This window comes from Dendrobates tinctorius, unplaced genomic scaffold (assembly GCF_039654945.1).
Source record: "Dendrobates tinctorius isolate UK_male_01 unplaced genomic scaffold, ASM3965494v1 ptg000151l, whole genome shotgun sequence".
NCBI classification, from domain to species: Eukaryota; Metazoa; Chordata; class Amphibia; order Anura; family Dendrobatidae; genus Dendrobates; species Dendrobates tinctorius.
In genome coordinates, this window is record NW_027361818.1 from 19,225,532 (window position 1) to 19,252,420 (window position 26,889).

General features: G+C 41.9%; 1 protein-coding gene across 4 annotated transcripts in view; it reads right to left on the bottom strand.

Moving 5' to 3' along the window:
• Nucleotides 1-26,889, bottom strand: part of LOC141050266 (sulfotransferase 2B1-like) — a 136,192-nt gene that overhangs the window by 3,935 nt on the left and 105,368 nt on the right. For 3 of the 4 annotated variants that reach the window (XM_073547150.1, XM_073547152.1, XM_073547151.1), the window contains one exon: nt 10,548-10,728. In XM_073547150.1, the coding sequence (XP_073403251.1) occupies nt 10,548-10,728 (181 nt within the window). Of the gene's footprint in view, nt 1-10,547; nt 10,729-13,371; nt 14,753-26,889 lie in introns of those variants that run through there. The other variant, XM_073547153.1, reaches the window with a different exon arrangement.

The window sequence follows — 26,889 nt, forward strand, 5'->3', positions numbered from 1 at the left end:
TGGCTCTTCCAGTTAAGTTCAAGATCCATAACGTATTTCACAAATCTCTGTTGAAGAGGTTTGTTGAGCCAGTGTTTCCTATGGCAGCACCTTCTGACCCTGTGTTGGTTGAAGACAATGTGGAATATGAGGTAGAGAAAATATTCGATTCTCGTTTGGTTACTCGGAGACTCCAGTATTTGATCAAATGGAAGTGTTATGGTCAGGAGGATAATTCTTGGGTCTCTGCCTCCGATATTCATGCCAATAGATTGGTTTGTGCTTTTCACCGGGCCCATCCTGATCGGCCTGGTGGTGTGGATGATGGTTTGGTGACCCCTCCTCAAGGGGGGGTACTGTTGTGAGTTCATTCTCTGGCTCACGAGTTGTGAGTTCTCCTTCCAGACTCCCTCTGGTGGTAACAGGAGGTAGAGAGGCTGATTTGATAGGTGGAGATCTGCCACCTGAGAATGAGGATGACTATTGGATCTCAGGAGTCTCAGATTGGATTTAAGACAGCCGACTCCCTATTCAGTTGCTGGTGATTTCTTCTGGCATGTCAGCTCTTGGTTTTCAGCTCTGTTCCAGTCATCTAAAGCTAAGTTTTTCTGCTAATGTTCACACTTGATTTTGCTGGTCTATTCAGTTTTTTGGTGTGGTCAGCCAGCCCCTGCTGGGGGCTGTGCTGAATTTCCACTCTTATTTATCAGTATTTTGCCAATTGGCTTTTTGTCCCTTACTAGTTCGGTCTCTTTTTGCTCTGTCTCCGAATATTTCAGAATGCTGATATAGTGGGAGAAGTCTAGTGACTTCAGGGTTAATTTTGCTATCAGAAGTGTTGGACATGATTTTTGTAGGGTTTTTTGCAGGTTGCAGACATTGTCTCTCCTTTCCTTTTCTGTCTAGTTAGTTTGGGCCCCATCATTTGCTCAGCCTATATTCCTGCCTGTGTTTGTGCCTTCATCTTGTTTCACCGTCAATACATGTGTGGGGGCTATCTATTCCTTTGGGATCTGCTCTGGGGCAGTTAGTTTTCCCTTTTCTTGCTTTAGGCTTAATTAGTCCTCCGGCCGTGACGAGGCATCTAGGAACATCGTAGGCACGCTCCACGGCTACTGCTAGTTGTGTGGTAAGATCAAGGATCTGCAATCTGCATAGTTACCAACCTCTCTGGTTTTCTGCGATTTAGCTTGTTTTGTTTTTTTCTCCTCGGTGACCCATTCATAACAGGGAGGGGCCAATTCAGAAGTCTTTATAGAATTTAGAACAATACAGGTGCCCATACATCTGACCAAAGTCTATGTGTGTGTGTGGTGGCAGGTCCAAATTTCACACTGGGGCCCATCGGACTCCTGTTACACCACTGGAAAAACATACACTCTCAGCAAGAAGACGAGGTGGTACAAGTGGCAGAATTTTACCTTTCTGCTGTGCCTTCTGGGCTTCCAGGACCAACTATCTCTGCCAGCAGCTCCCTGCTTTTGGTTGGCTCCCACTGAGATGATAATGTCTTAGATGTGACCTGCAGTCCCATGTGACTCCACAGATAACACAGTGATACTTTTGTGAGTACTGATGGCAGTGATGGCTCCTCTGGATCACACAGCTTCTGGTTCTGCTTGTGCTGCTATTTTAAGTTGGTGGGAGGAGTAAGGCAGAATCAGTGAGAGACAAGAGCAGACTAGATCCATCTATTGCTGATAATGACAGACTGATACAAATACAGATCTTCATTTTTGCAGTTTTGCACTAGATCAACTGTAAATCACAAGTTATCACATATCATGTGAACATCCTCACCTTGCACCTCAAAAATCATAGATGTTAAACTTTGTGATGCTGCAATTGGCAATTTTCTGTGTGGGCAATTTTCTGTGTGGGCAATTTTCCATGTGGGCAATTTTCCGTGTGGGCAATTTTTCGTGTGGGCAATTTTTCGTGTGGCCAATTTTCCATGTGGCCAATTTTCCATGTGGCCAATTTTCCGCGTGGCCAATTTTCCGCGTGGCCAATTTTCTGTGTGTGCATTTTTCCTGTGGGCAATTTTCCTGTGGGCATTTTTCAGGGAACCGGTAAATGCCATAAAGAGGAAAAAAAACAAAACCAATTGCAGTTTTTCAGTAACCATATCTCCTTATAACAGTTGGGGAATAGCTTGCAAGCTGATGGTGCCAAGTGCTTGACCCTGAGCTCCAAAGTTCATGGACTCCGAAGACACCTAACCAGCTACCTTCCAGTAAAGTAATCTCCTCCCCATGTGTGTCGCTCTAGTAATCTCTGGTGAGCTGAGCAAGGAACAATACCAAGGGTCAAGTCTCGCAACCAGACGTCCTCAACAAAGCTTAACGATTTTTTCATCTGACAGACAGCTCCAGTTTCCCCTTCACTCGGTGTCTCTGCATTCCTCTCCCAAAGTAATAGTAGAAACAGCAGATGACGATGGCTGTGAGATTCCTCTTACAAAAAAGACGATGTAACGTCTTCTCAGCTCAATCAGAGCTTTTCTGCAAGAAGATCTGTGAGGTATGCTAATTGAAGTGGAAGGGGACATTGATTCTGTGAAGGACCACAAGACAAATATCGAGACAAAAATGGCGGAATATGACAGTTCACATAATGATCTAATAGACGCTAATGCTGCCCTAGAAGCCGAGGTAACTTTATCTTAAATGTAAGATTTGTGATCTATATGACAGATCACACCACGATAATGTTCAGGTGAGGGGTTCTCAGAGACTATTCAAGACACAGAACTTACTATTCACTTTTCTAAATTGTGGCAGAAGGTCCTGCCAGAACACGACCACTGGGACTTGATGATTAACAGAATCCATAGAGTTCCTAAGCCAAAGAATCTTAGCCTAGCTTTGCCAACGAATATATTGGTGTAATTCCATTTTTCTAAGTTAAGGAAGCCATTTTGCTAAATCTGAGGAAAAAACCTAACTTGCCAGACCCTTTTCACAATATTTCAGTTTTTCCAGGTTTGTCTATATCGACACTTGCTAAGAGAAGGGAATCAGAGAATGTAGCTAAAGTGTTGAGAGACAATAACTTTATACATAAATGGGGCTTCCTGATTAAAATGATGATTCTTTATTCAGGAACAATGCATGTATGCCAGCCACCTGCGCAAGAGGAACATCTAATATATAAAGCTCAAGTGTGTGTATGTGTGTATGTCCGGGATTGGCATCCGCACCGTCACAGCTACAGCCACAAAATTTGGCACAGTCACACGTCTGGACCCCGAGAGCGTCCTAAGCTATGTTGTGAGGTGAAATTTTAACCCCGCGCGTTCCAATTCACCAAACAATTTTGCCCCTATCTACATAATGGGGAAAAAGTGTGTGTATCAATATGATGTCATAATGGTTGCCATGGCGACGCTGATGTCATCATAGGTTGCAAGCCCCGTCGCTCATTATGATGTCATAATGGTTGACTATGGGATGGAGGATGTGTGAGGGGTATGTGGGCACTGGACTTTGGGATGGAGGTATGATGGGTATATGGGCATGGGACTATGGGATGGAGGATGTGTGATGGGTATATGGGCACTGGACTATGGGATGGAGCATATGTATGATGGGTATATGGGCCCTGGACTATGGCATGGAGGATATGTATGATGGGTATATGGGCACGGGACTATTGGATGGCGGATATGTATGATGGGTATATGGGCACTCGACTATGGGATGGAGGATATGTATGATGGGTATATGGGAATGGGACTATGTGATGAAGGATGTGTGATGGGTATATGGGCACTCGACTATGGGATGGTGAATATGTATGATGGGTATATGGGCACGGGCCTATGGGATCGTGGATATGTATGATGGGTATATGGGCATGGGACTATGGGATGGAGGATGTGTGATGGGTATATGGGCACTCGACTATGGGATGGAGGATATGTATGATGGGTATATGGGCACGGGCCTATGGGATCGTGGATATGTATGATGGGTATATGGGCATGGGACTATGGGATGGAGGATAATTATAATTTGCTATAATTAACCACAGTTAGTTACTATGCCCGGGCAGCGCCGGGCTCTTCAGCTAGTCTATTATATAATTGGAATCTGCTTTCTCCTGTGCCTGAGAATAAAGCCTAAAACAGCGGCAGTCAGAAGAAATTGGACCTGGACTAGCTAAAGATTTAAATATGGAGAGGTCCAAGAGTCTTCCTGGACTTTTAGGTCTTAGTTAGAACTGGTGTTTCTGCAAGTCAGAAATAAGCAACTTGTGCTTGACACTTCAGGATTCTCAATGACTTTGCATGCATCAGGAATCCCTTCAAGTTTTGTGACAATTCCGCTTGGCAAAAACAACATATTTATTTTGCTGTAATCCTAAAGTATATTAATATAGATGTAGTAATCCTTAATTCATTAGACTTTGCAATGGATGATTATAGGGTCAGTGTATTGTCTATTGCACACATGGACAACGCAAAGACTGAAAATACAACCGTCTGAACGGGGCCATATACGAGGGGCGTTCAATAATGATTTCCCCTGACTCACTCCTATTTATTACACTGCACATGTATAATTATATACATCTCTGTAGATTACGTGTTATGATCCAGACCGGGTTTTAGATCTTGTCTCTCCTTTCCCAGTCTGGTCATTCAGGGGTTAACTTTCTCGGTCTTGATCCCGTGTCGGGTCTGCTATTTCTCTGCCCTGCATCCTACAGGCAGTGCCAGTTATATGTCCTGCCTACAGCATGTGTAGCTGGATCTGGTGACACCCTGATTTTTTCTGCTGCGTTTAGCTGACTTTGCCCGTGTCTGTGAACCCCTCTCCTATCTCTTACCCGTCCCAACTCTGTGTGTCCCTGTGTGTTTGGACTCCCCGGTACTCGACTCTGCTTTGGCTCTGACCTTATTCTGTCCCTTCCTTCTGCTACTTCTGCTATGGAACGTTACTGACCTTTTTGCGCTCCTCTAACTATGTGCTGGATTCCCCTTGGTACTATGCTACTCTCTGGTATCGCCCCAGCTTGTCTGACTATTCTGCTGCCACCTAGTGGTAGCCATGCTGCCGTGCTGCTGGTCTGCTCTGAGGAGTATTCCAGCCCTCCCGCCACTCTGCTGCCATCTAGTGGAGTTTGCGTTACTCTGCATTTACCTGCAGTGCTGCAGCGTTACATGCCAATTTGCATACCCACTGCTGCCAGCAGAACTTGTGAGAAAAGACATGCAGTGCGCCCACTGATCGTGACTAAGCAAGAAGATGAGCGCTCTGGGCCCATGAGTACCGCTTGGGTGCCGCTTGAGAGAGACCGAGAGTGGAGCTGCTATCAGCGCTCTGTTTTCCAACTATACTTTTATCGGACCACGTTGGGCTCAGACCATGTGGTGGCTTCCATCCTTCCAGCCACACTGGTGCATGGACTAGGGGCTCAGCGGAAGGTACCCGAGACCAACCGCTGCTGCCAGAAGACGGATCACCATTATTTCCAGGGCCCACGTGGACAAGCATCGCGTTAGCTATTGTTGGCACCATCACTGCTTCACAGCACCCACGGCCTGAGTATCAGCGGATAGGATAAGTTAATCTCACAAGAACTGTCCCTACTGTCTTCATGTTCTTTGTCCCTACCCACCATTTCAACACTGAACTGTTTTATTCCCTGTTTAACCCTTTACCTCCCTGCGTGGAGTATCCCACTGTTGATTAAAACCCAGTTAACTCTTGCTCTGTCTCCTGCCTTTCACTGCATCCCGCAACCTGGTCACCATGAGACTCTGATTTCCAAAGTCACAATGTGGCTTTTGGAGCAACCTGTCAACTTTAACAAGTGAGGTGTTTACAGTTGCTTAAAGAGATGGAAGAGTCTTGAGGAGATCATTTGCATATTCCCAGTGCCTTCTGGGATAAGTGAAGAGTCTCCGCGAGCTCAACGATCACTGGGTTTTGGCCGTTGCAGCTGAAAAGAGGAAATCGGAAAACCAGGGGAAGAGTCTTGAGGAGATCATTTGCATATTCCCAGTGCCTACTGGGATAAGTGAAGAGTCTCTGCGAGCTCAACGATCACTGGGTTTTGGCCGTTGCAGCTGAAAAGAGGAAATCGGAAAACCGCGCGCAAATTTTGGCTCATCTTTCATCGTTTTTAAGAAATCTCAATATGGAAGAGGCCAGGAGCCATTTGGTGAGCTGCATTTCTTGCTACATGTTCACAGACTTACCAGTGGAAAAGCCAAACTTCACATGCCACAAATGCAAGCTTGTGTCCCTGTTGGAGGAAAAGTTGCAAAATCTCGAAGAGAGGTTAGCTATGTTGAAGATCATTAAGGAAGGTGAAGAGTTCTTAGACAGAGCAGAATTATCTCTTCATGTTACAGAAAGAGAAGAAATTCGAAGTGCACCTGAAGAAACAGAGGAATGGAAACATGTGACCCAGAGAAGCAGGAGGATCAGGAGGCAGTCAGCACCCATACTTCTCAGGAACCAGTACCAGGCTCTCACGCAGGAAAACGATGAAGATATACATCAGGATAAGACTTTGCCCACAAACAGCAACCTTGTACGCCTTCAGAGTCCTCCTGGATGGAGAAAGAAAAACGTTGTGAAAAAGAAACAGGGAGTGGTGGTCATGGGGGATTCCCTGTTGAGAGGAACAGAGGCCGCTATCTGCAGACCGGATATAACTTCAAGAGAAATGTGCTGTCTTCCAGGTGCAAAAATTAAAGATGTGTCTGACAGGATATCAGGACTCTTCAGACCTACAGATGACTACCCATTCCTGCTACTACACATGGGGACAAATGACACAGCAAGAAACGACCTGGAAACCATCTGCAGAGACTTTGAAGACTTAGGCAAGAAAGTGAAAGAACTGGAAGGGCAGGTGGTCTTCTCTTCCATCCTCCCAGTGGATGGCCATGGAGCAAGGAGGTGGAATAAGATTCTGCAGGTGAACAACTGGCTACGTCGATGGTGCCATCAGCAACGATTTGGATTTATGGATCACGGATTGAATTACCTTTACGATGGACTACTTGCTAGAGATGGGGTGCACCTTACGAAGACTGGAAAACATGTATTTGGAAGTCCCCTTGCTACACTTGTAAGGAGAGCTTTAAACTAGAACAACATGGGGAGGGAAGCAAAAGACCAGAAAAAGCCATACACCTGACAAATGCTATTGAGAACTCTGCTATTAGAAGTGGAAAGGAAGAACAAAGACAAAAGAATCTAATTAATAAAAATATTGGAGAAAGAGAAACCAATCACAAACTAAAATGTTTCTATACTAATGCACAAAGCATGGGCAACAAACAAGGAGAATTGGAACTACTAACACAGGAAAAGAAATATGATGTCATTGGAATCACTGAAACTTGGTGGGACGATACACATGATTGGAATACAAGACTAGAAGGATACAACTTATTTGCAAGAAACAGACTTGATAAACGAGGAGGGGGTGTCGCATTGTATGTTAGAAACGCGTATATCTGCACAGAGATTGAATATTCAGAGACTGGGAGTTCTGTGGAAACTGTTTGGGTAAGAATACAAGGACAGAACAATGGAAAGGACACCATTGTAGGAATTTACTACAGGCCGCCTGTGCAAGCTGAAGATATGGACGAACTCTTTATGCATCAAATGGCCAAGTTCTCCAAAAAATATGACATAGTTGTCATGGGAGATTTCAACTATCTAGACATTTGTTGGGAATCTCTCAGGCAAAACTAACAGGTCAAGGAAATTCTTATCCTCTCTTGCTGACAACTTTATCTTCCAAAATGTAGGGGAGAAAACAAGAGGAACTGCTACCTTGGATCTAATACTTATAAACGGAGGAAATGGTTGAGGAGGTAAAAGTGGCTGGGACTCTAGGAGGTAGTGACCATGCTATTTTAGAATTTTGGATAACTAGAGGAGGAAGACCTGTGAAGACTCAGACGTCACGGTTAGATTTCAGAAAGGCACATTTTAAGGGATTCAGAAAGAGAATTGGAGGGATCTAATGGCTGGATATCCTTAAAGACAAAAATGTCCAGGAAGGATGGGAAATCTTGAAAAATGAAATTCTCAAGGCACAGTTGTTAACAATTCTGAAAAGAGGGAAGAATAGGAAGCATTTAAGGAAGCCAGGATGGATGAACACAGAACTTAAGCACATGCTAAAAAGGAAGAAAAAAAGGTTTATAAAATGGAAAGAGGGAGGCATATCTAAAGAGGAATATAATACTGTCTGCAGAACCTGCAGGGCACAAATCAGATTAACTAAAGCTGACAATGAATTGAGGCTTGCAAGAGATGTCATAAGCAATAATAAAGGATTTTGGGGATATGTCAAAAGTAAAAGAAAAGTCAAAAATGCTATAGGATTTTTACAGGATGAAAATGATGAAATGGTAAGACAGGATGTTGAGAAGGCCGAACTTCTAAATTCCTATTTTGCATCTGTTTTCTCTCAGAAAGGAAATGTAACATCAACTGTTCTTCACTGTCCTATTAAGGGAATAGAAGAATCCAGGATATCTATAAACAGAAATATAGTGAGGAAGCACTTAGCTAACCTAAATGAATTCAAGTCTCCAGGTGCAGATGAATTGTACCCCAGAGTACTGAAGGAGATAGCAGAAGAAATTTTTGAACCCCTCTCCATAATCTTTGAAAATTCTTGGAGAACAGGAGAAGTCCCAGAAGACTCCAGGTCCAGATGAATTACACCCCAGAGTACTGAAGGAGATAGCAGAAGAAATTTTTGAACCCCTCTCCATAATCTTTGAAAATTCTTGGAGAACAGGAGAAGTGCCAGAAGACTGGAGAAGAGCAAATGTTGTTCCTATCTTCAAAAAGGCGAAGAAGGTGGACCCAGGCAACTATAGGCCGGGAAGTCTGACTTCTATACCAGGAAAGATCTTTGAACAAATTATTAAACAACATGTATGTCAATACCTGGATAAGAATGAAGTGATTAAACAGAGTCAGCATGGGTTTGTAACTAATAAGTCATGTCAGACTAATTTAATTTCCTTCTATGATGGTATTACTGATTGGGTGGATCAAGGAAATGCTGTAGATATAGTATATCTTGACTTCAGCAAAGCATTTGACAAAGTCTCTCATACAATCCTTATTGAAAAAATGACTAAGTATGGAATGGACAAGGCAACTGTTAGGTGGATTCATAACTGGCTTAGTGATCGGACCCAAAGAGTGGTCGTAAATGGCTGCACATCCAGTTGGAAGAATGTCTCAAGTGGGGTACCACAGGGCTCTGTCCTGGGCCCTGTATTGTTCAACATCTTTATCAACGATTTAGATGAAGGAATTGAGGGTAAACTGATTAAATTTGCTGATGACACAAAGCTAGGAGGGATAGCTAATACTAGAGAAGAGAGAGAGAGGATTCAAAAAGATTTAAATAAACTGGAGAAGTGGGCAGCAACTAACAGAATGGTTTTTAACAGGGAGAAATGCAAAGTACTACATCTGGGCAATAAAAATGAAAAAAGCATATATAGAATGGGAGGAATAGGGCTAAGTGACAGCACATGTGAAAAAGACTTGGGTATACTAATAGATCACAGACTGAATATGAGTCAACAGTGTGATGCAGCAGCAAAAAAGGCAAATGCAATTCTAGGATGTATTAACAGAAGCATACAGTCTAGATCACGTGAAGTAATTATTTCCCTCTACTCCTCTTTGGTCAGACCTCATCTGGAATATTGTGTCCAATTTTGGGCACCACATTTTAAAAAAGACATCAACAAACTGGAGCAAGTTCAGAAAAGAGCGACCAGAATGGTGACCGGTCTGCAAACCCTGTCTTATGAGGAAAGGTTGCACTGTCAGCTGAACCTTTTGGTATTGACCGGTTTGGTCACCGTTAGTCTTATGTTAATTTGTGACTTTTAGGGTATGGTCACCATTAGAGTATGTGCACACTATGTCTTTTAAATGTCTGCGAACCCAACAAAAACTTTTCAGGTTGAAGACGCTTCATGACATGCCGGTTTCTTTTCTCCTGAAGTCTTATTTTGCATCTCTTTTTTTCATCAGTTTTTCCTCTACATCTTTTGTTTGTCCGTTTTGGACCAGTCACTTTATTGATCCTCTGACCTCTTTAGAAGCTCAAAACAATTAATGGAACCTAAACAGCAAACCATTTTCACATTGCAGTGCATATGTTCAGACCTTTAGCGTTTACCCTTTCAGGCAGGTTATATAGCATACCCCACGGAAAAAGGTAAAAAAGCTTGTGCAACCTGAATATTGGCCTGGTCACATCTTTCAGACAATTTATGGCTTTTGAAGCTTGAATTTAAAAGAAGTTACAGACGATGGGACCAATGAACAGCAAGTTATTTTGACATTGCTGCGCATAAGTTAATTAGTTTTTTCTTTTTTTTTAAGCTTTTCAGACAAGTTATAGGTGGAATCCGGCAGATAAAATCACTTTGTACTCATACCTTCAGTCTGACTTGCCAGGAGAAGGTATAACAGAAATTGCCTAGTGCAGAATGAACGCAAGATATGACTTTAACGGTACATATTTTTTCTCAATATGGTGATCAGTTTTACCTTTTCTCATAAATGGACCTTTCTTCAGGTCCATGTAATCAGGTGGCACAAGACTGTAATTAGCCATATCGTTCTGTTTCATGTTCTTAAAGGAAGCATTTTTCACCACAGAGTCCACTGCTTCGTCATCTAACTCCTTCCCAAGAAATTTGCAAATCTTAATCACGCTTCCTCGTAGGTCCTGTTGACAATTAGGAAAATCCAATATTGAGAATAATAAATATGCAGAAGATAATTAAATATTTATGCTTCTACTTTCATGTTGAGACCACACACTGCGAGTGGACACATGAGGACAAAACTCCGTTCATGATTTTTACCAATTGCTGTAAAGTTTTATTTAAAAATAGTGTAGACATTCTGGGCCAGAATGAGCCTCAATGCATGACGAGCCATGGAGTGTAGCTGCATCTTAAGGCTGCACTTACATCTTACAAGCTACTACCTTCATTGCTGCATGTCTAGCGGTATTCTTGCTCGGCTCCATGATGACATGCTATGATGTTACACATCAGTTATTCAGATTATCTATCTGAATTCTCATGTACTCTAAAAGCTATTTTCATCTCCAGTAGGGATGAGTGGATCGATGGAGGTTCAGGTTCTGGTACCCAACGGAACTTAAGTTCTCCCTCTTTTTCTCTCTTTCTCTCTCTCCAGACTCCATAAATGTAAAACAGACTTCCAGGAGAAGTCTGTATTCGGAGTTCAGCATAGGACAATAGGTGTCCAGTAAGAACCCCAAACTTTACCGTTCGAGTTTGCTCATCTCTAATCTTCATCATCATCATCATCATAGGTTCATGCTTTGTTTCTCATTGTTCAGATTGGTCGCAAATTTACTAGGAATTTGATTTGTGGAGATTTTGTTATATTGGGCAAAGAACGAGTACAAATAGCAAGAAACAGAACTACCAGAAATAAAAATGTATAACTAGTGTTGCATTCATTTTTGACAACTAATCAACACTTTTTTATTTTGAGGATGGTGGCAGAGATCAGTGATTATGATAATGGGAAAACCTCTTTAACCCCTTTACCCCAAAGGTGATTTGCACGTTAATGACCAGGCCAATTTATACAATTCTGACTACTGTCAATTTATGAGGTAACTAGCTGAAGAGCCCGGCACTGCCCGGGCATACACTGTGTTCCAAATTATTATGCAAAAAATATTTCCTCCTATTTTCTCTAAATTACCTATATGAATTGCAGTCATTGTTATTTTCCAGTCATCTAATATTCTAGTATAATTGCAATGTTTTTGAACAAACTGCCTATGAAAACAGTATATTTTTAAAAATCAGAAACACTCACAATGCATGTTCCAAATTATTATGCACAGCAGAGTTTTCAACCTTTTTATTTTTATTTTGAACAAAAAATGGTCAGTTGTGGAATGATAAGCATTATCAGCTTATTACAAAATGAAAACAAACAGTTTTCAAGTCAAAACTTTCTTCTAGGTGATGTTACATTTGCACATAGGACCCCTTGTTGGAAAGAAGCTTCTGAACTCTCTCGTCCATTGAATTTGTCAGTTTTCGGATGGTTTGTGCTTCAGTTGTTTTGCCTGTGGACAGAATCCCCTCCCAGAGCTGCTGCTTAGATGTGAACTGCCTCCCGCCATCATAGACATTACTTTTGATGATGCTCCAGAGGTTCTCAATGGGGTTGAGGTCAGGGGAAGATGGTGGCCACACCATAAGTTTCTCCTCTTTTATGCCCATAGCAGCCAGAGATGCAGATGTGTTATTTGCAGCATGAGACGGTGCATTATCATGCATGAAAATGATCTTGCTGCGGAAAGCACGGTTCTTCCTCTTGAACCATGGCAGGAAGTGCTGTTTTAGAAACTCCACATAGGTTATGGAGTTCATCTTTACCCCTTCAGGGATCCTAAAGGGGCAGACAATCTCTCTCCCCATGATTCCAACCCAAAACATTACTCCACCTCCTCCTTGTTGGCGCCTTAGCCATGTTTTCATGGGGTGTCCATCAACCAGCCATCCTCCACTCCACCATCTGGACCATCGAGCGTTGCACGGCACTCATCGGTGAACAGAACAGTTTGGAAGTCAGTCTTCATGTCTCGTTTGGCCACTGGAGCCGTTTCTGCTTGTGTGCAGTGGATAGAGGTGGTCGACAGGATGGCTTACGCACAGCTGCAAACCTCTGAAGGACCCTGCATCTTGTTGTTCGGGGGACATTGGAGGCACCAGCAGCTTCAAAAACTTGTCTGCTGCTATGACAAGGCATTTTTGCAGCTGCTCTTTTAACCTGACGCAATTGCCTGTTGGAAAGAGTCCTCAATTTTTCCTTTTCAGCACGCACATGTGTGTGCTGGGAATCGGCTACATACTTCTTGATTGTGCGATGATCACGATGAAGTGTCTTGGCAATGTTGATTGTAGTCATGCTTTGACCTAAATACGCCATAATTTGTTGCTTCTCAGCAGCCGACACATCCTTTTTCTTTCCCATTTTGGCAAAAAATGTAGGCTGCTTAATAATGTGGAACAGCCTTCTTAAGTAGTCCTGCCTTTATTTGGACACACCGGCCAAACTAATGTGCACAGGTCTCTGCAATTGCTTTCAGTGATATAAAGAGCCCTGACACACATCACCATCAATGAGTTTAAATGACAAACAAAATTCTAACCTTATCACTCCTAAACTCTTTTTGCATAATAATTTGGAACACAGTTTAGTAACTAACTGTGGTTAGTTATAGCAAATTATAATTATCCTCCATCCCATAGTCCCGTGCCCATATACCCATCATACATATCCTCCATCCCATAGTCCCGTGCCCATATACCCATCATACATATCCTCCATCCCATAGTCGAGTGCCCATATACCCATCACACATCCTCCATCCCATAGTCCAGTGCCCATATACCCATCATACATATTCGCCATCCCATAGTCGAGTGCCCATATACCCATCACACATCCTTCATCTCATAGTCCCGTGCCCATATACCCATCATACATATCCACCATCCCATAGTCCCGTGTCCATATACCCATCACACATCCTTCATCTCATAGGCCCGTGTCCATATACCCATCACACATCCTTCATCTCATAGGCCCGTGCCCATATACCCATCATACATATCCACCATCCCATAGTCGAGTGCCCATATACCCATCATACATAGCCTCCATCCCATAGTCGCGTGCCCATATACCCATCTTACATATCCTCCATCCCGAGAAATACACAAACAAAAATGGAGCCTATAGCCCATAACCACAAATCTGCATATTTTCATTATATATAAAGATATTTTATTAAATACAAAAAGGACTACAATTATTTACTTCATGTGATAACCATAAACAGAGAGCAGATGGTAAAAATCCAGGTGTAAAACTACAGCGCACTGTGACATGGTCCAGCAAAAAACACCACCCTATAAAACATACATATCATGGTAAAATGCCATATGAGTAAAACCTCAATGCCAGTGCCATCTTAAACATGATGAAAAAGGTCTATCCACAAAGTAGGGAACAAAGGGGGGATAATAAAATCTGATGGTTAATTACCCATGCTGGATTCCATGCAGCAGTACGCGCCCCTACGCGCGTTTCACAATAGCTTCTTCGGGGGGAGGAGAAGACCGGGTATACTGAGAGTCCCTCTTATGCCTCTTTAAATACCTGGCTGGAGCGCGCCATTGGTGGCGCATATCACGGGTTGTCGGGGGCCGTGCCAAGCAACACACCCGACATCAAGATGGCGGCGCAGTCCACACTGTGCCTGCGTGAGCCGCGACATCATCAAAAGACACCGGAAATGACGCTGGCACCCACGCCCGCACCTGAGACATGCGCACTAGCGAGAGATGTCAGACCCCGACATATTGTTAAAGGGCAATTACTACCCACTCTTCATCAATACATCAAATGGCAGCACAAGAACCATAATTCGATATATAAGTATGGACCGCTATACCCGAAAGGGCTGTTAGAAATTACATTATAATTAAATATTCACACAAAAAAATACATTTAAAAAGTATATAATTTTTTTTTTTCCATATTCAAATATAGATGTTGTTTGTCATTTCATAGCATTTCCAACTATGCAGCAGAATGTTTAAAGGATTCCAGGCAGTTCCATACTCCATTCTTTCATGAATTCGAGAAACCAGGCATATCGAGTAATTCCGAGAATATAGTATCACAGACTAAATAAAGAGAAACAATATAAATTAAAAACAAAATATAAAACACAGTGACCATTAGAAAGCAGATAATGCGAGCTCATAAATACGAGGCAAAGCTAAGTTGTTCATTTAAGCCTGAAGGAGCCATTGTACCCAAAGTTACTATCCAACAGCATTCTTTTTGTGTAAGGAGGCGAATACTATCGCCACCCTGAATCCCCATGTTGACATGATCTATTCCTCTAATTTTCAAAGGCATTGATGTGGAGACCAGGTTTGACGATGATGCATGTAAAAATGAATTAACAGATGTTTTTTTACGGTACATATCGGTTTGAATATGGCCGTCATCGTCAACCCTGATCTCCAAATCAAGAAAAGACAACATTTTTTGACTATAATTATATGTAAGCTTGATGTTGGACCCATTGCGATTCAGACCCACCATAAAGGACTCCAGATCCGGATTGGAGCCCTGCCAGATAAACAAGATGTCATCGATATATCTATACCAGGCCAGGATCTGAGGGGCGGCCTCTGCGCCGTCCAATAGCAAACCCCTCTCCCAAAAACTGAGAAAGAGGTTAGCGTAGAAGGGCACACAAGCCGCCCCCATTGCTGTACCACACTTCTGTAAGAAAAATCGGTCCTTGAAGGTGAAAATATTGTGGGTGAGAATGAATCGCAACAGGTCCAACACCAGCTCCCCCCGAAGAAGCTATCGCAAAACGCGCAAAGGGGTGCATACTGCTGCATGGAATCCAGCATGGGTAATTAACCAACAGATTTTATTATCCCCCCTATGTTCCCTACTTTGTGGATAGACCTTTTTCATCATGTTTAAGATGGCACTGGCATTGCATATGACTATGAGGTTTTACTTATATGGCATTTTACCATGATATGTATGTTTTATAGGGTGGTGTTTTTTGCTGGACCATGTTACAGTGCGCTGTAGTTTTACCGGTGCACCTGGATTTTTACCATCTGCTCTCTGTTTATGGTTTTCACATGAAGTAAATAATTGTAGTCCGTTTTGTATTTAATAAAATATCTAATGAAAATATGCAGATTTGTGGTTATGGGTTATAGACTCCATTTTTGTGTATTTCTCAGTGTAGAGGAGCTCCATAGGGTTAAATTCCCATCCTGGATTATTGACTAGGAAATTGGTCATATCATGGTTTCTGTGCTCGAGTTTTTATATCCTCCATCCCATAGTCGAGTGCCCATATACCCATCACACATCCACCATCCCATAGTCCCGTGCCCATATACCCGTCATACATATCCACCATCCCATAGTCCCGTGCCCATATGCCCATCATACATATCCGCCATCCCATAGTCCGGTGCCCATATATTCATCACACATCCTCCATCCCATAGTCAACCATTATGATATCATAATGAGTGGCGGGGCTTGCAACCTATGATGACATCAGCGTCGCCATGGCAACCATTATGACATCATAATGAGGGGCGGGGCTTGATATGCACACACTGCTTCCCCAGTATGCAAATAGGGGCATTATGACATCATATTGAGGGGCGGGGCTTGACACGCACACACTTTTTCCCCATTATGTAGATAGGGGCAAAATTGTTTGGTGAATTGGAAGGCGCGGGATTAAAATATTGCCTCACAACATAGCCTAGGACACTCTCGGGGTCCAGACGTGTGACTGTGCCAAATTTTATGGCTGTAGCTGCGATGGTGCAGATGCCAATCCCGGACACACATACACACATACATACATACACACTTTGAGCTTTATATATTAGATTACTCTGGAACGATTCACTGGATCCTAGTTATTCTGAGATTGTTTTTTCATGACATATTATACTTCATGATAGTGGTAAAATTTCTTTGGTATGATTTGCATTTATTTGTAAAAAAATTGACATTTTTACAATTTTCCAACATCTACTTGATATCAGCACGATTTTGGAACCAAAATTTTTTTGATTTAAGGATTAAAAGTTGACCAGTTGATCACTTTTCCAACAAAATGTACAAAACCATTTGTTTTAGGGACCACATCAAATTTCAAGTCACTTAGAGGGGTCTATATAATAGAAGATACCCAAAATTGACACCATTCTAAAAACTTCTCCACTCAATGTGCTCAAAATCACTTTCAAGAAGTTTATTAACCCTTCAGGTGCTTCATAGGAATTTTTGGAACGTGGAAAGAAAAAAATGAACATTTAACTTTTTTTCACAAAGAAATTACTTCAGATCCAAATATTTTTTTTACAATAGTATCAAGTAAAATTAGACCACAAAATAAATTTGTTGTGTAATTTCTCCTGTGCACGCCGATACCCCATATTAGGAAGAAAACCACTGTTTGGGCGCACAGCAGAGCTCGGAAGGGAAGGAGCACCATTTCACTTTCTGAATACATAATTTACTGGAACAATTGGAAGATGCCATGTTGCCTTTGGAGAGCCTTGGATGTGCCTAAACAGTGAAAATCCCCCATAAGTGACACTATTTTTGGAAACTAGACCCCTCAGGGTGTGGTGAGTACATTTAACTCTAAGGTCAGATGCTTCACAGAAGTTGAGCCGTGAAAATAAAGAAACTTAAATTTTCCCCACAAATATGTTTTAGCCTCATATGTTGCATTTTCATAAGAGTAACAGGTGAAATTGCATTATAGAATTTGCTGTGCAATGTCTCATGAATATGCCGATACCTAATATGAGGGAGAAAATTACTGTTTGGGCGCATGGCAGAGCTTGGAAAGGAAGGAGTATCATTAGATTTTTTGAATGCAAAATTTCCTTGAATCATTAGCAGAAGTCATGTCCCATTGGAGAGCCCCTGATGTGCCTAAAAAGAGGAAACACCCAACAAGTGACCCCATTTTGTAAACGGGACCCCTCAAGGAATGTATATAGATGTGTGTTGAGCACCTTGATCCCCCAGAGGCTTCACAGAAGTTTATAAAGTTGAGCCATGAAAGTAAAAATGCACATTTTCCCCACAAAAATGTTATTTTGGTCCCAAATTTAGCATTTTCAATGAGAACAGGATAGATTGCACCATACAATTTGCTGTGCAATTTTTCCAGAGTATGCCAATGCCTAATAGGTGGGGGAATACTACTTCTGAGGCATAGTGAAAACTCAGAAGGGAAGAGGTGCCATATTGGATTTCAGATTTTGCTGGAATTGTATAATAATAATAATAATAATTTTATTTCTATAGCGCCAACGTATTCTGCAGCACTTGCATTATAGAGGGAACTTCTACAGACAATAGACATTACAGCATACCAATAATCACATAGATCAAAACAGATACCAAGAGGAATGAGGGCCCTGCTCGCAAGCTTACAATCTATAAGGAAAAAGGGGACACACGAAAGGTGGGTGGTAACAATTGCTTTTATTGTTTTTATGGTTTGGACCTTCCCTAGTGTAAGAATCGGGTGTTCCTGTTACTGCATGAACCAGTTAACAGTCTAAATGTGTAACAGTACAGACACAGAGGGCTATTAAATGCATAAAGCATGTGAGAGCATGATGCGAGGAACCTGGTTATGGTAAAACATTTTGAATGAGCCACACAGGGATATTTAGGTAAGTGCGTTGAGGCGATAGGCCAGTCTGAAAAATGCATTTTAAGGCACGCTTAAAACTGTGGGGATTGGGGCTTAATTGTATTAGCCTGGGTAGTGCATTCCAAAGAATCGGCGCGGCACATGAAAAGTCTTGGAGACAGGAGTGGGAGGTTCAGATTTTTGAGGATGTTAACCTCAGGTCATTAGCAGAACAGAGGGCACGTGTAGGGTAGTAGGCTGAGACAAGGGAGGAGATGTAGGATGGTGCTGAGCCATGGCATGCTTTGTGGGTGCCATGTCATATTGGGAAAGCCCCTGAGGTGCAAGAAGAACAGAAACTCCCTATATGTGAACTGATTTTACAAACTACACTCCCCAATGAATTCATGTAGGAGTGCAGGGATCATATTAACAGGGCATGTGCCTCATAGAATTTTATAACATTGAGCAGTGAAGAAAGAATAAGATACATTTTTCCCACTAAAATGTTGTTTTAGCCCCAAGTTTTTAATTTTCCTTAGGGCTAATAGGAAATTTTTTTACAACAAACCGAGGTCCAATTTTTCCTGAGTGCCCCAATACCCTACATGTAATCAAGAAAGTATTAAACCTAAAAATTAGGAAACGGTTTATCGACACCAGGAAAAAATATATATATCTATTTAGAAATAAATTAATATCTAAATATCAAGACAGGGAAAATTAAATTAATAGAAAAAAAATGCCTTTATTAGGAATGTTGGCAACAAAACAAGCGCTATAAAAAAGTGCACCACACAAATAAAAAAGAAACAATATACACAAAAAATAAATATAAAATATACCCAGGACAATATTAGAATAATTAATCAAAGGTAAAAGCATATATATTTTTTATCTAAATAATTATTAAATAAATAAATTACTTGTTTGACCTTAGATAAGAATACTTAAATACCCTTAGATGAAATTACATGCCGAACATAAAAAATATATTATAACAATATTACTTTCTAACACATACCGATGAGCCATTTGATTAAAAATAGTGCTTACAGATAATAATGATTAAAATATAACAATTAATATACTAAACTAGTGAAAAAATGTGAAAAAGTACAAAAGTAAAAGCCAAAAAAACGCAAGAATAAATAATTACTGATGCTCTATAGCAAAATCAGAACCAAGTGGATATGGCTTTAAAGTACGAAGTAAGGAATGGCCCACAATGGTAAAGGTATCAAAATAATTAGAACATGTGCATCATGTAAAAATTACCATATTTTTCGCTTTATAAGACGCTCCAGATTACAAGACGCACACCAAATTTTGAGGAGAAAAATAGGATTTTTTTTTTTAATAAAATGGTGGTGCTTCTGATAATCCAGGCATGTTATTGCTTACAAGGGGTGGTGAGAAGTGGGGTCCCAGGTTTGCTGCTGGAAGAGGCAGAAGTGGAACGTTGCTGCTAGAATGAGGGGGTGTTTTGATGTGCGGGTGTCCAATGCTGCCGCTGTGCTATATCCCCAGTGCTGCTGGGTGTTGTTTGTCACCGCGCTCTGTACCTGGTGCTGCCGCCCTCTCTGTCCCCCGGTGCTGCCGTCTGCTCTGTCCCCGGTTCTGCTGCCGCACTCTGTACCTGGTGCTGTCGGATGCTGCCGCCGCACTCTGTCCCCCGGTGCTGCCGCCGCCATGCTCTATCCCGTGCTGCGTGGGGGCTCTGCCGTTCCATCCATTCTTGCTTGCCCTGTGCGGTGGATTGCTTCCGGGAAAATGGCTGCCACGCAAGCGCAGATGGAGATCTCGGCACTGAAATCTCGGGAGATTTGTGGGAAAAAAATTGCGTCTCACAAAGCAAAAAATACGGTACCTAAGGTGATAGTCCCAGGAAGGTGTGGATGCGGTATCTATTAGAAAGTAATATTTTTATAATATACTTTTTTTATTCAGTATGTAATTTCATCTAAGGGTATTTAAGTATTCTTATCTAAGGTCAAACAAGTAATTTATTTATTTAATAATTATGCACCTTTTTATAGCACTTGTTTTGTTGCCAACATTCCTAATAAAGGCATTATTTTATATTAATTAAATTTTCCCTGTCTTCATATTTATACATTAATTGATTTCTAAATAGATATAGATATATATCGTTTCCTGGTGTCCATAAACCGTCTCCTAGTTTTTAGGTTTACTGATTTTTGAGTGGTATAAACTTTCTCTTTTTGGTTGGAGGCAAATAATCATTTTATCCTTTTTGTATTCAACCCTATTTGTAAATATATATATATACCGTATATACTCGAGTATAAGTCGACCCGAGTATATGCCGACCCCCCTAATTTTGCCACAAAAAACTGGGAAAACGTATTGACTCGAGTATAAGCCTAGGGTGGGAAATGCTCCATAGATTATTCCTCCATATGGTGTCCCCAGAAGAAGCTCCATAGATTGTTCCCCCAGGGGAAGAGTCTTGAGGAGATTATTTGCATATTCCCAGTGCTTTCTGGGATAAGTGAAGAGTCTCCGCGAGCTCAACGATCACTGGGTTTTGGCTGTTGCAGCTGAAAAGAGGAAATCGGAAAACCAGGGGAAGAGTCTTGAGGAGATTATTTGCATATTCCCAGTGCCTTCTGGGATAAGTGAAGAGTCTCCGCGAGCTCAACGATCACTGGGTTTTGGCTGTTGCAGCTGAAAAGAGGAAATTGGAAAATTTTGACTCATCTTTCATAGTTTTTAAGAAATCTCAATATGGAAGAGGCCAGGAGCCATTTGGTGAGCTGCATTTCTTGCTACATGTTCACAGACTTACCAGTGGAAAAGCCAAACTTCACATGCCACAAATGCAAGCTTGTGTCCCTGTTGGAGGAAAAGTTGCAAAGTCTCGAAGAGAGGTTAGCTACGTTGAAGATCATTAAGGAAGGCGAAGAGTTCTTAGACAGAGCAGAATTATCTCTTCATGTTACAGAAAGAGAAGAAATTCGAAGTGCACCTGAAGAAACAGAGGAATGGAAACATGTGACCCAGAGAAGCAGGAGGATCAGGAGGCAGTCAGCACCCATACTTCTCAGGAACCAGTACCAGGCTCTCACGCAGGAAAACGATGAAGAAATACATCAGGATAAGACTTTGCCCACAAACAGCAACCTTGTACGCCTTCAGAGTCCTCCTGGATGGAGAAAGAAAAATGTTGTGAAGAAGAAACGGAGAGTGGTGGTCATGGGGGATTCCCTGTTGAGAGGAACAGAGGCCGCTATCTGCAGACCGGATATAACTTCAAGAGAAATGTGCTGTCTTCCAGGTGCAAAAATTAAAGATGTGTCTGACAGGATATCAGGACTCTTCAGACCTATAGATGACTACCCATTCCTGCTACTACATGTGGGGACAAATGACACCGCAAGAAACGACCTGGAAACCATCTGCAGAGACTTTGAAGACTTAGGCAAGAAAGTGAAAGAACTGGGAGCGCAGGTGGTCTTCTCTTCCATCCTCCCAGTGGATGGCCATGGAACAAGGAGGTGGAATAAGATTCTGCAGGTGAACAACTGGCTACGTTGATGGTGCCGTCAGCAACGATTTGGATTTCTGGATCACGGAGTGAGTTACCTTTACGATGGACTACTTGCTAGAGATGGGGTGCACCTTACGAAGACTGGAAAACAAGTATTTGGAAGTCATCTGGCTACACTTGTAAGGAGAGCTTTAAACTAGAACAACATGGGAAGGGAAGCAAAAGACCAGAAAAAGCCATACACCTGACAAATGCTATTGAGAACTCTGCTATTAGAAGTGGAAAGGAAGAACAAAGACAAAAGAATCTAATTAATAAAAATATTGGAGAAAGAGAAACCAATCACAAACTAAAATGTTTCTATACTAATGCACAAAGCATGGGCAACAAACAAGGAGAATTGGAACTACTAACACAGGAAAAGAAATATGATGTCATTGGAATCACTGAAACTTGGTGGGACAATACACATGATTGGAATACAAGACTAGAAGGATACAACTTATTTGCAAGAAACAGACTTGATAAACGAGGAGGAGGTGTCGCATTGTATGTTAGAAACGCTTATATCTGCACAGAGATTGAAGCTTCAGAGACTGGGAGTTCTGTGGAAACTGTTTGGGTAAGAATACAAGGACAGAACAATGGAAAGGACACCATTGTAGGCATTTACTACAGGCCGCCTGTGCAAGCTGAAGATATGGATGAACTCTTTATGCATCAAATGGCCAAGTTCTCCCAAAAATATGACATAGTTGTCATGGGAGATTTCAACTATCCAGACATTTGTTGGGAATCTCTCTCAGGCAAAACTAACAGGTCAAGGAAATTCTTATACTCTCTTGCTGACAACTTTATCTTCCAAAAGGTAAGGGAGAAAACAAGGGGAACTGCTACCTTGGATCTAATCCTTATAAACAGGGAGGAAATGGTTGAGGAGGTAAAAGTGGCTGGGACCCTAGAAGGTAGCGACCATGCTATTTTAGAATTTTGGATAACTAGAGGCGGAAGACCTGTGAAGACTCAGACGTCAAGGTTAGATTTCAGAAAGGCAGATTTTAAGGGATTCAAAAAGAGAATTGGAGGGATCCAATGGCTGGATATCCTTAACCCCTTCACCCCCAAGGGTGGTTTGCACGTTCATGACCGGGCCAATTTTTACAATTCTGACCACTGTACCTTTATGAGGTCATAACTCTTGAACGCTTCCATGGATCCCGGTGATTCTGACATTGTTTTCTCGTGACATATTGTACTTCATGTTAGTGGTAAAATTTCATTCAAATAACTTGCGTTTATTTGTGAAAAAAATGGAAATTTGGCAAAAATTTTGAAAATTTCGCAATTTTCCAACTTTGAATTTTTATGACCTTAAATCACAGAGATACGGCACACAAAAAACTTGATAAGTAACATTTTCCACATGTTTACTTTACATCAGCACAATTTTGGAACCAAAATTTTTTTTTGTTAGGAAGTTATAAGGGTTAAAAGTTGACCAGCGATTTCTCATTTTTACAACACCATTTTATTTTTAGGACCACATCACATTTGAAGCCACTTTGAGGGGTTTATATGATAGAAAATACCCAAAAGTGACACCATTCTAAAAACTGAACCCCTTAAGGTGCTCAAAACCACATTCAAGAAGTTTATTAACCCATTAGGTGCGTCACAGGAATTTTTTTGAATATTTAAAAAGAAATGAACATCTAACTTTTTTTCACAAAAAAAATACTTCAGGTTCAATTTTTTTTATTTTACCAAGGGTAACAGGAGAAATTGGACTGCAAAAGTTATTGTGCAATTTGTCCTGAGTACGCTGATACCTGATTTGTGGGGGGGAGCGACTGTTTCGGCGCATGGCAGAGCTCAGAATGGAAGGAGCGCCGTTTGACTTTTTCAATGCAAAATTGGCTGGAATTCAGATCGGACGCCATGTCACGTTTGGAGAGTCCCTGATGTACCTAAACAGTGGAAACCCCCTACAAGTGACCCCATTTTGGAAACTAGACCCCCCAAGGAACTTATCTAGATATGTGGTGAGAACTTTGAACCCACAAGGGCTTTACAGAAGTTTATAACGTACAGCGGTACAATTAAAAAATCATATTTTTTCCACAAAAATGATCTTTTCACCCCAATTTTTATTTTCCCAAGGGTAACAGGACCCTAAAAGTTATTGTGCAATTTGTCCTGAGTACGCTGATACCCCACATGTGGGGGTAAACCACTATTTGGGCGCATGGCAGAGCTCGGAAGGGAAGCAGTGCCATTTGACGTTTTTGGCTGGAATTGAGATCGGACACCATGTCGCGTTTGGAAAACCCCTGATGTACCAAAACAGTGGAAACCCCCCACAAATGACACCATTTTGGAAACTAGACCCCCTAAGGAACTTATCTAGATGTGTGTTGAGAACTTTGAACCCCCATGGGCTTCACAGAAGTTTATAACATAAAGCCATACAATTAAAAAATCATATTTTTTCAACAAAAATGATCTTTTCACCCTCAATTCTTATTTTTCCAAGGGTAACAGGACCCTAAAAGTTATTGTGCAATTTGTCCTGAGTACGCTGATACCCCACATGTGGGGGTAAACCACTATTTGGGCGCATGGCAGAGCTCGGAAGGGAAGCAGCGCCATTTGACGTTTTTGGCTGGAATTGAGATCGGACACCATGTCGCGTTTGGAAAACCCCTGATGTACCAAAACAGTGGAAACCCCCCACAAATGACACCATTTTGGAAATTAGACCCCCTAAGGAACTTATCTAGATGTGTGGTGAGCACTTTGACCCCCCCAGTGCTTCACAGAAGTTTATAATGCCCGGGCGTGAAAATAAATAATTCGTATTTTTTCCACAAACATGATCTTTTAGTCACCATTTTTTTATTTTCCCAAGGGTACCAGGAGAAATTGGACCCCAAAAGTTGTTGTCCAATTTGTCCTGAGTATGCTGATACCCCATATGTGGGAGAAAACTACTGTATGGGCACACGTCGGGGCTCGGAAGGGAAGTAGTGACGTTTTGGAATGCAGACTTTGATGGAATGGTCTGCGGGTGTCATGTTGCCTTTTGAGAGCCCATAATGTACCTAAACAGTGGAAACCCCCCACAAATGACACCATTTTGTAAACTAGACCCCCCAAGAAACTTATCTAGATGTGTGGTGAGCACTCAGAACCCCCCAGTGCTTCACAGAAGTTTATAACGCCCGGGCGTGAAAATAAAAAATTCGTATTTTTTCCACAAACATGATCTTTTAGTCACCATTTTTTTATTTTCCCAAGGGTACCAGGAGAAATTAGACCCCAAAAGTTGTTGTCCAATTTGTCCTGAGTATGCTGATACCCCATATGTGGGAGAAAACTACTGTATGGGCACACGTCGGGGCTCGGAAGGGAAGTAGTGACGTTTTGGAATGCAGACTTTGATGGAATGGTCTGCGGGTGTCATGTTGCCTTTGGAGAGCCCCTAATGTACCTAAACAGTGGAAACCCCCCACAAATGACCCCATTTTGAAAACTAGACCCACTAAGGAACTTATCTAGATGTGAGGTGAGCACTTTGAACCCCCAAGGGCTTCACTGAAGTTTATAATGCCAGGGCATGAAAATAAAAAAATCGTATTTTTTCCAGAAACATGATCAATTAGTCCCCAATTTTTTCATTTTCCCAAGGGTAACAGGAGAAATTGGACCCCCAAAAGTTGCTGTCCAATTTGGCCTGAGTACGCTGACACCCCATATGTGGGAGAAAACTACTGTATGGACACACGTCGGGGCTCGGAAGGGAAGCAGTGACGTTTTGGAATGCAGACTTTGATGGAATGGTCTGCGGGTGTCATGTGCGTTTGGAGAGCCCCTGATGTACCTAAACTATTGAAACTCCCCACATGTGACCCCATTTTGGACACTAGACCCCCCATGGAACTTATCTAGATGTGTGGTGAGCACTTTGAACCCCCAAGTGCTTCACAGAAGTTTATAACACTCGGACGTGAAAATAAAAAAATCATTTTTTTCCACAAAAATGATATTTTTGCCCCCAATTTTTTATTTTCCTAAGGGTAACAGGAGAAATTGGACCCCAAAAATTGTTTTGCAATTTGTCCTGAGTAGGCTGATACCCTACATGTGGGGGTAAAACACTGTTTGGGCGCATGGCAGAGCTTGGAAGGGAAGGAGCACCATTTGACTTTTTCAACTCAGAATTGGCTGGAATTGAGATCAGACGCCATGTTGCATTTGGAGAGCCCCTGATGTGCCCAAACAGTGGAAACCCCCAATTATAACTCCAACCCTAACCCCAACACACCCCTAACCCTAATCTGAGCCCTAACCCTAGCCCTAGCCCTAACCCTAGCCCTAACCCTAGCCCTAACCCTAGCCCTAACCCTAAGGCTGTGTGCACACGCTGCGGATTTTGCTGCGGTTCCGCAGCGGTTTTGGCTGCTGCGGACCCGCAAAACTGCTGCGGTGTACAGTACCATGATTCCCTATGGGAATCAAAAACCGCAGTGCAGACGGTGCGGAATTTTCCGCGCGGATTATCTGCGGTTTTCAATCCGCAGAAAGAATTGACATGTCAATTCTTTCTGCGGATTCTCCTGCGGTTTGCCATCTCCTCTATTGAGGAGATGAAAAACCACAGGACAAAACCGCAGAGCAATCCGCAGGTAAAACCGCAGGTCTTTTGACCTGCGGTTTCACCTGCGGATTTTACAAAATCCGTGCGGATGAATCCGCACCTAATCCGCAGCGTGTGCACACAGCCTTACCCTAACGGGAAAATGGAGATAAATACTTTTTTTTTAGTTTTATTATTTTTCCCTAACTAAGGGGGTGATAACGAGGGGTTTGACTTACTATTTATGGCGGTTTTTATGTTTGGCGACTGTCACACGCTAAAAGACGCTTTTTATTGTAAAATAGTTTTTGCATCACCACATTTTGAGAGCTATAATTTTTCCGTCTTTTGACCCACGGAGTCATGTGAGGTCTTATTTTTTGCGGGACGAGTTGACGTTTTTATTGGTACCATTTTCGGGCACGTGAAATTTTTTGATCGCTTTTTATTC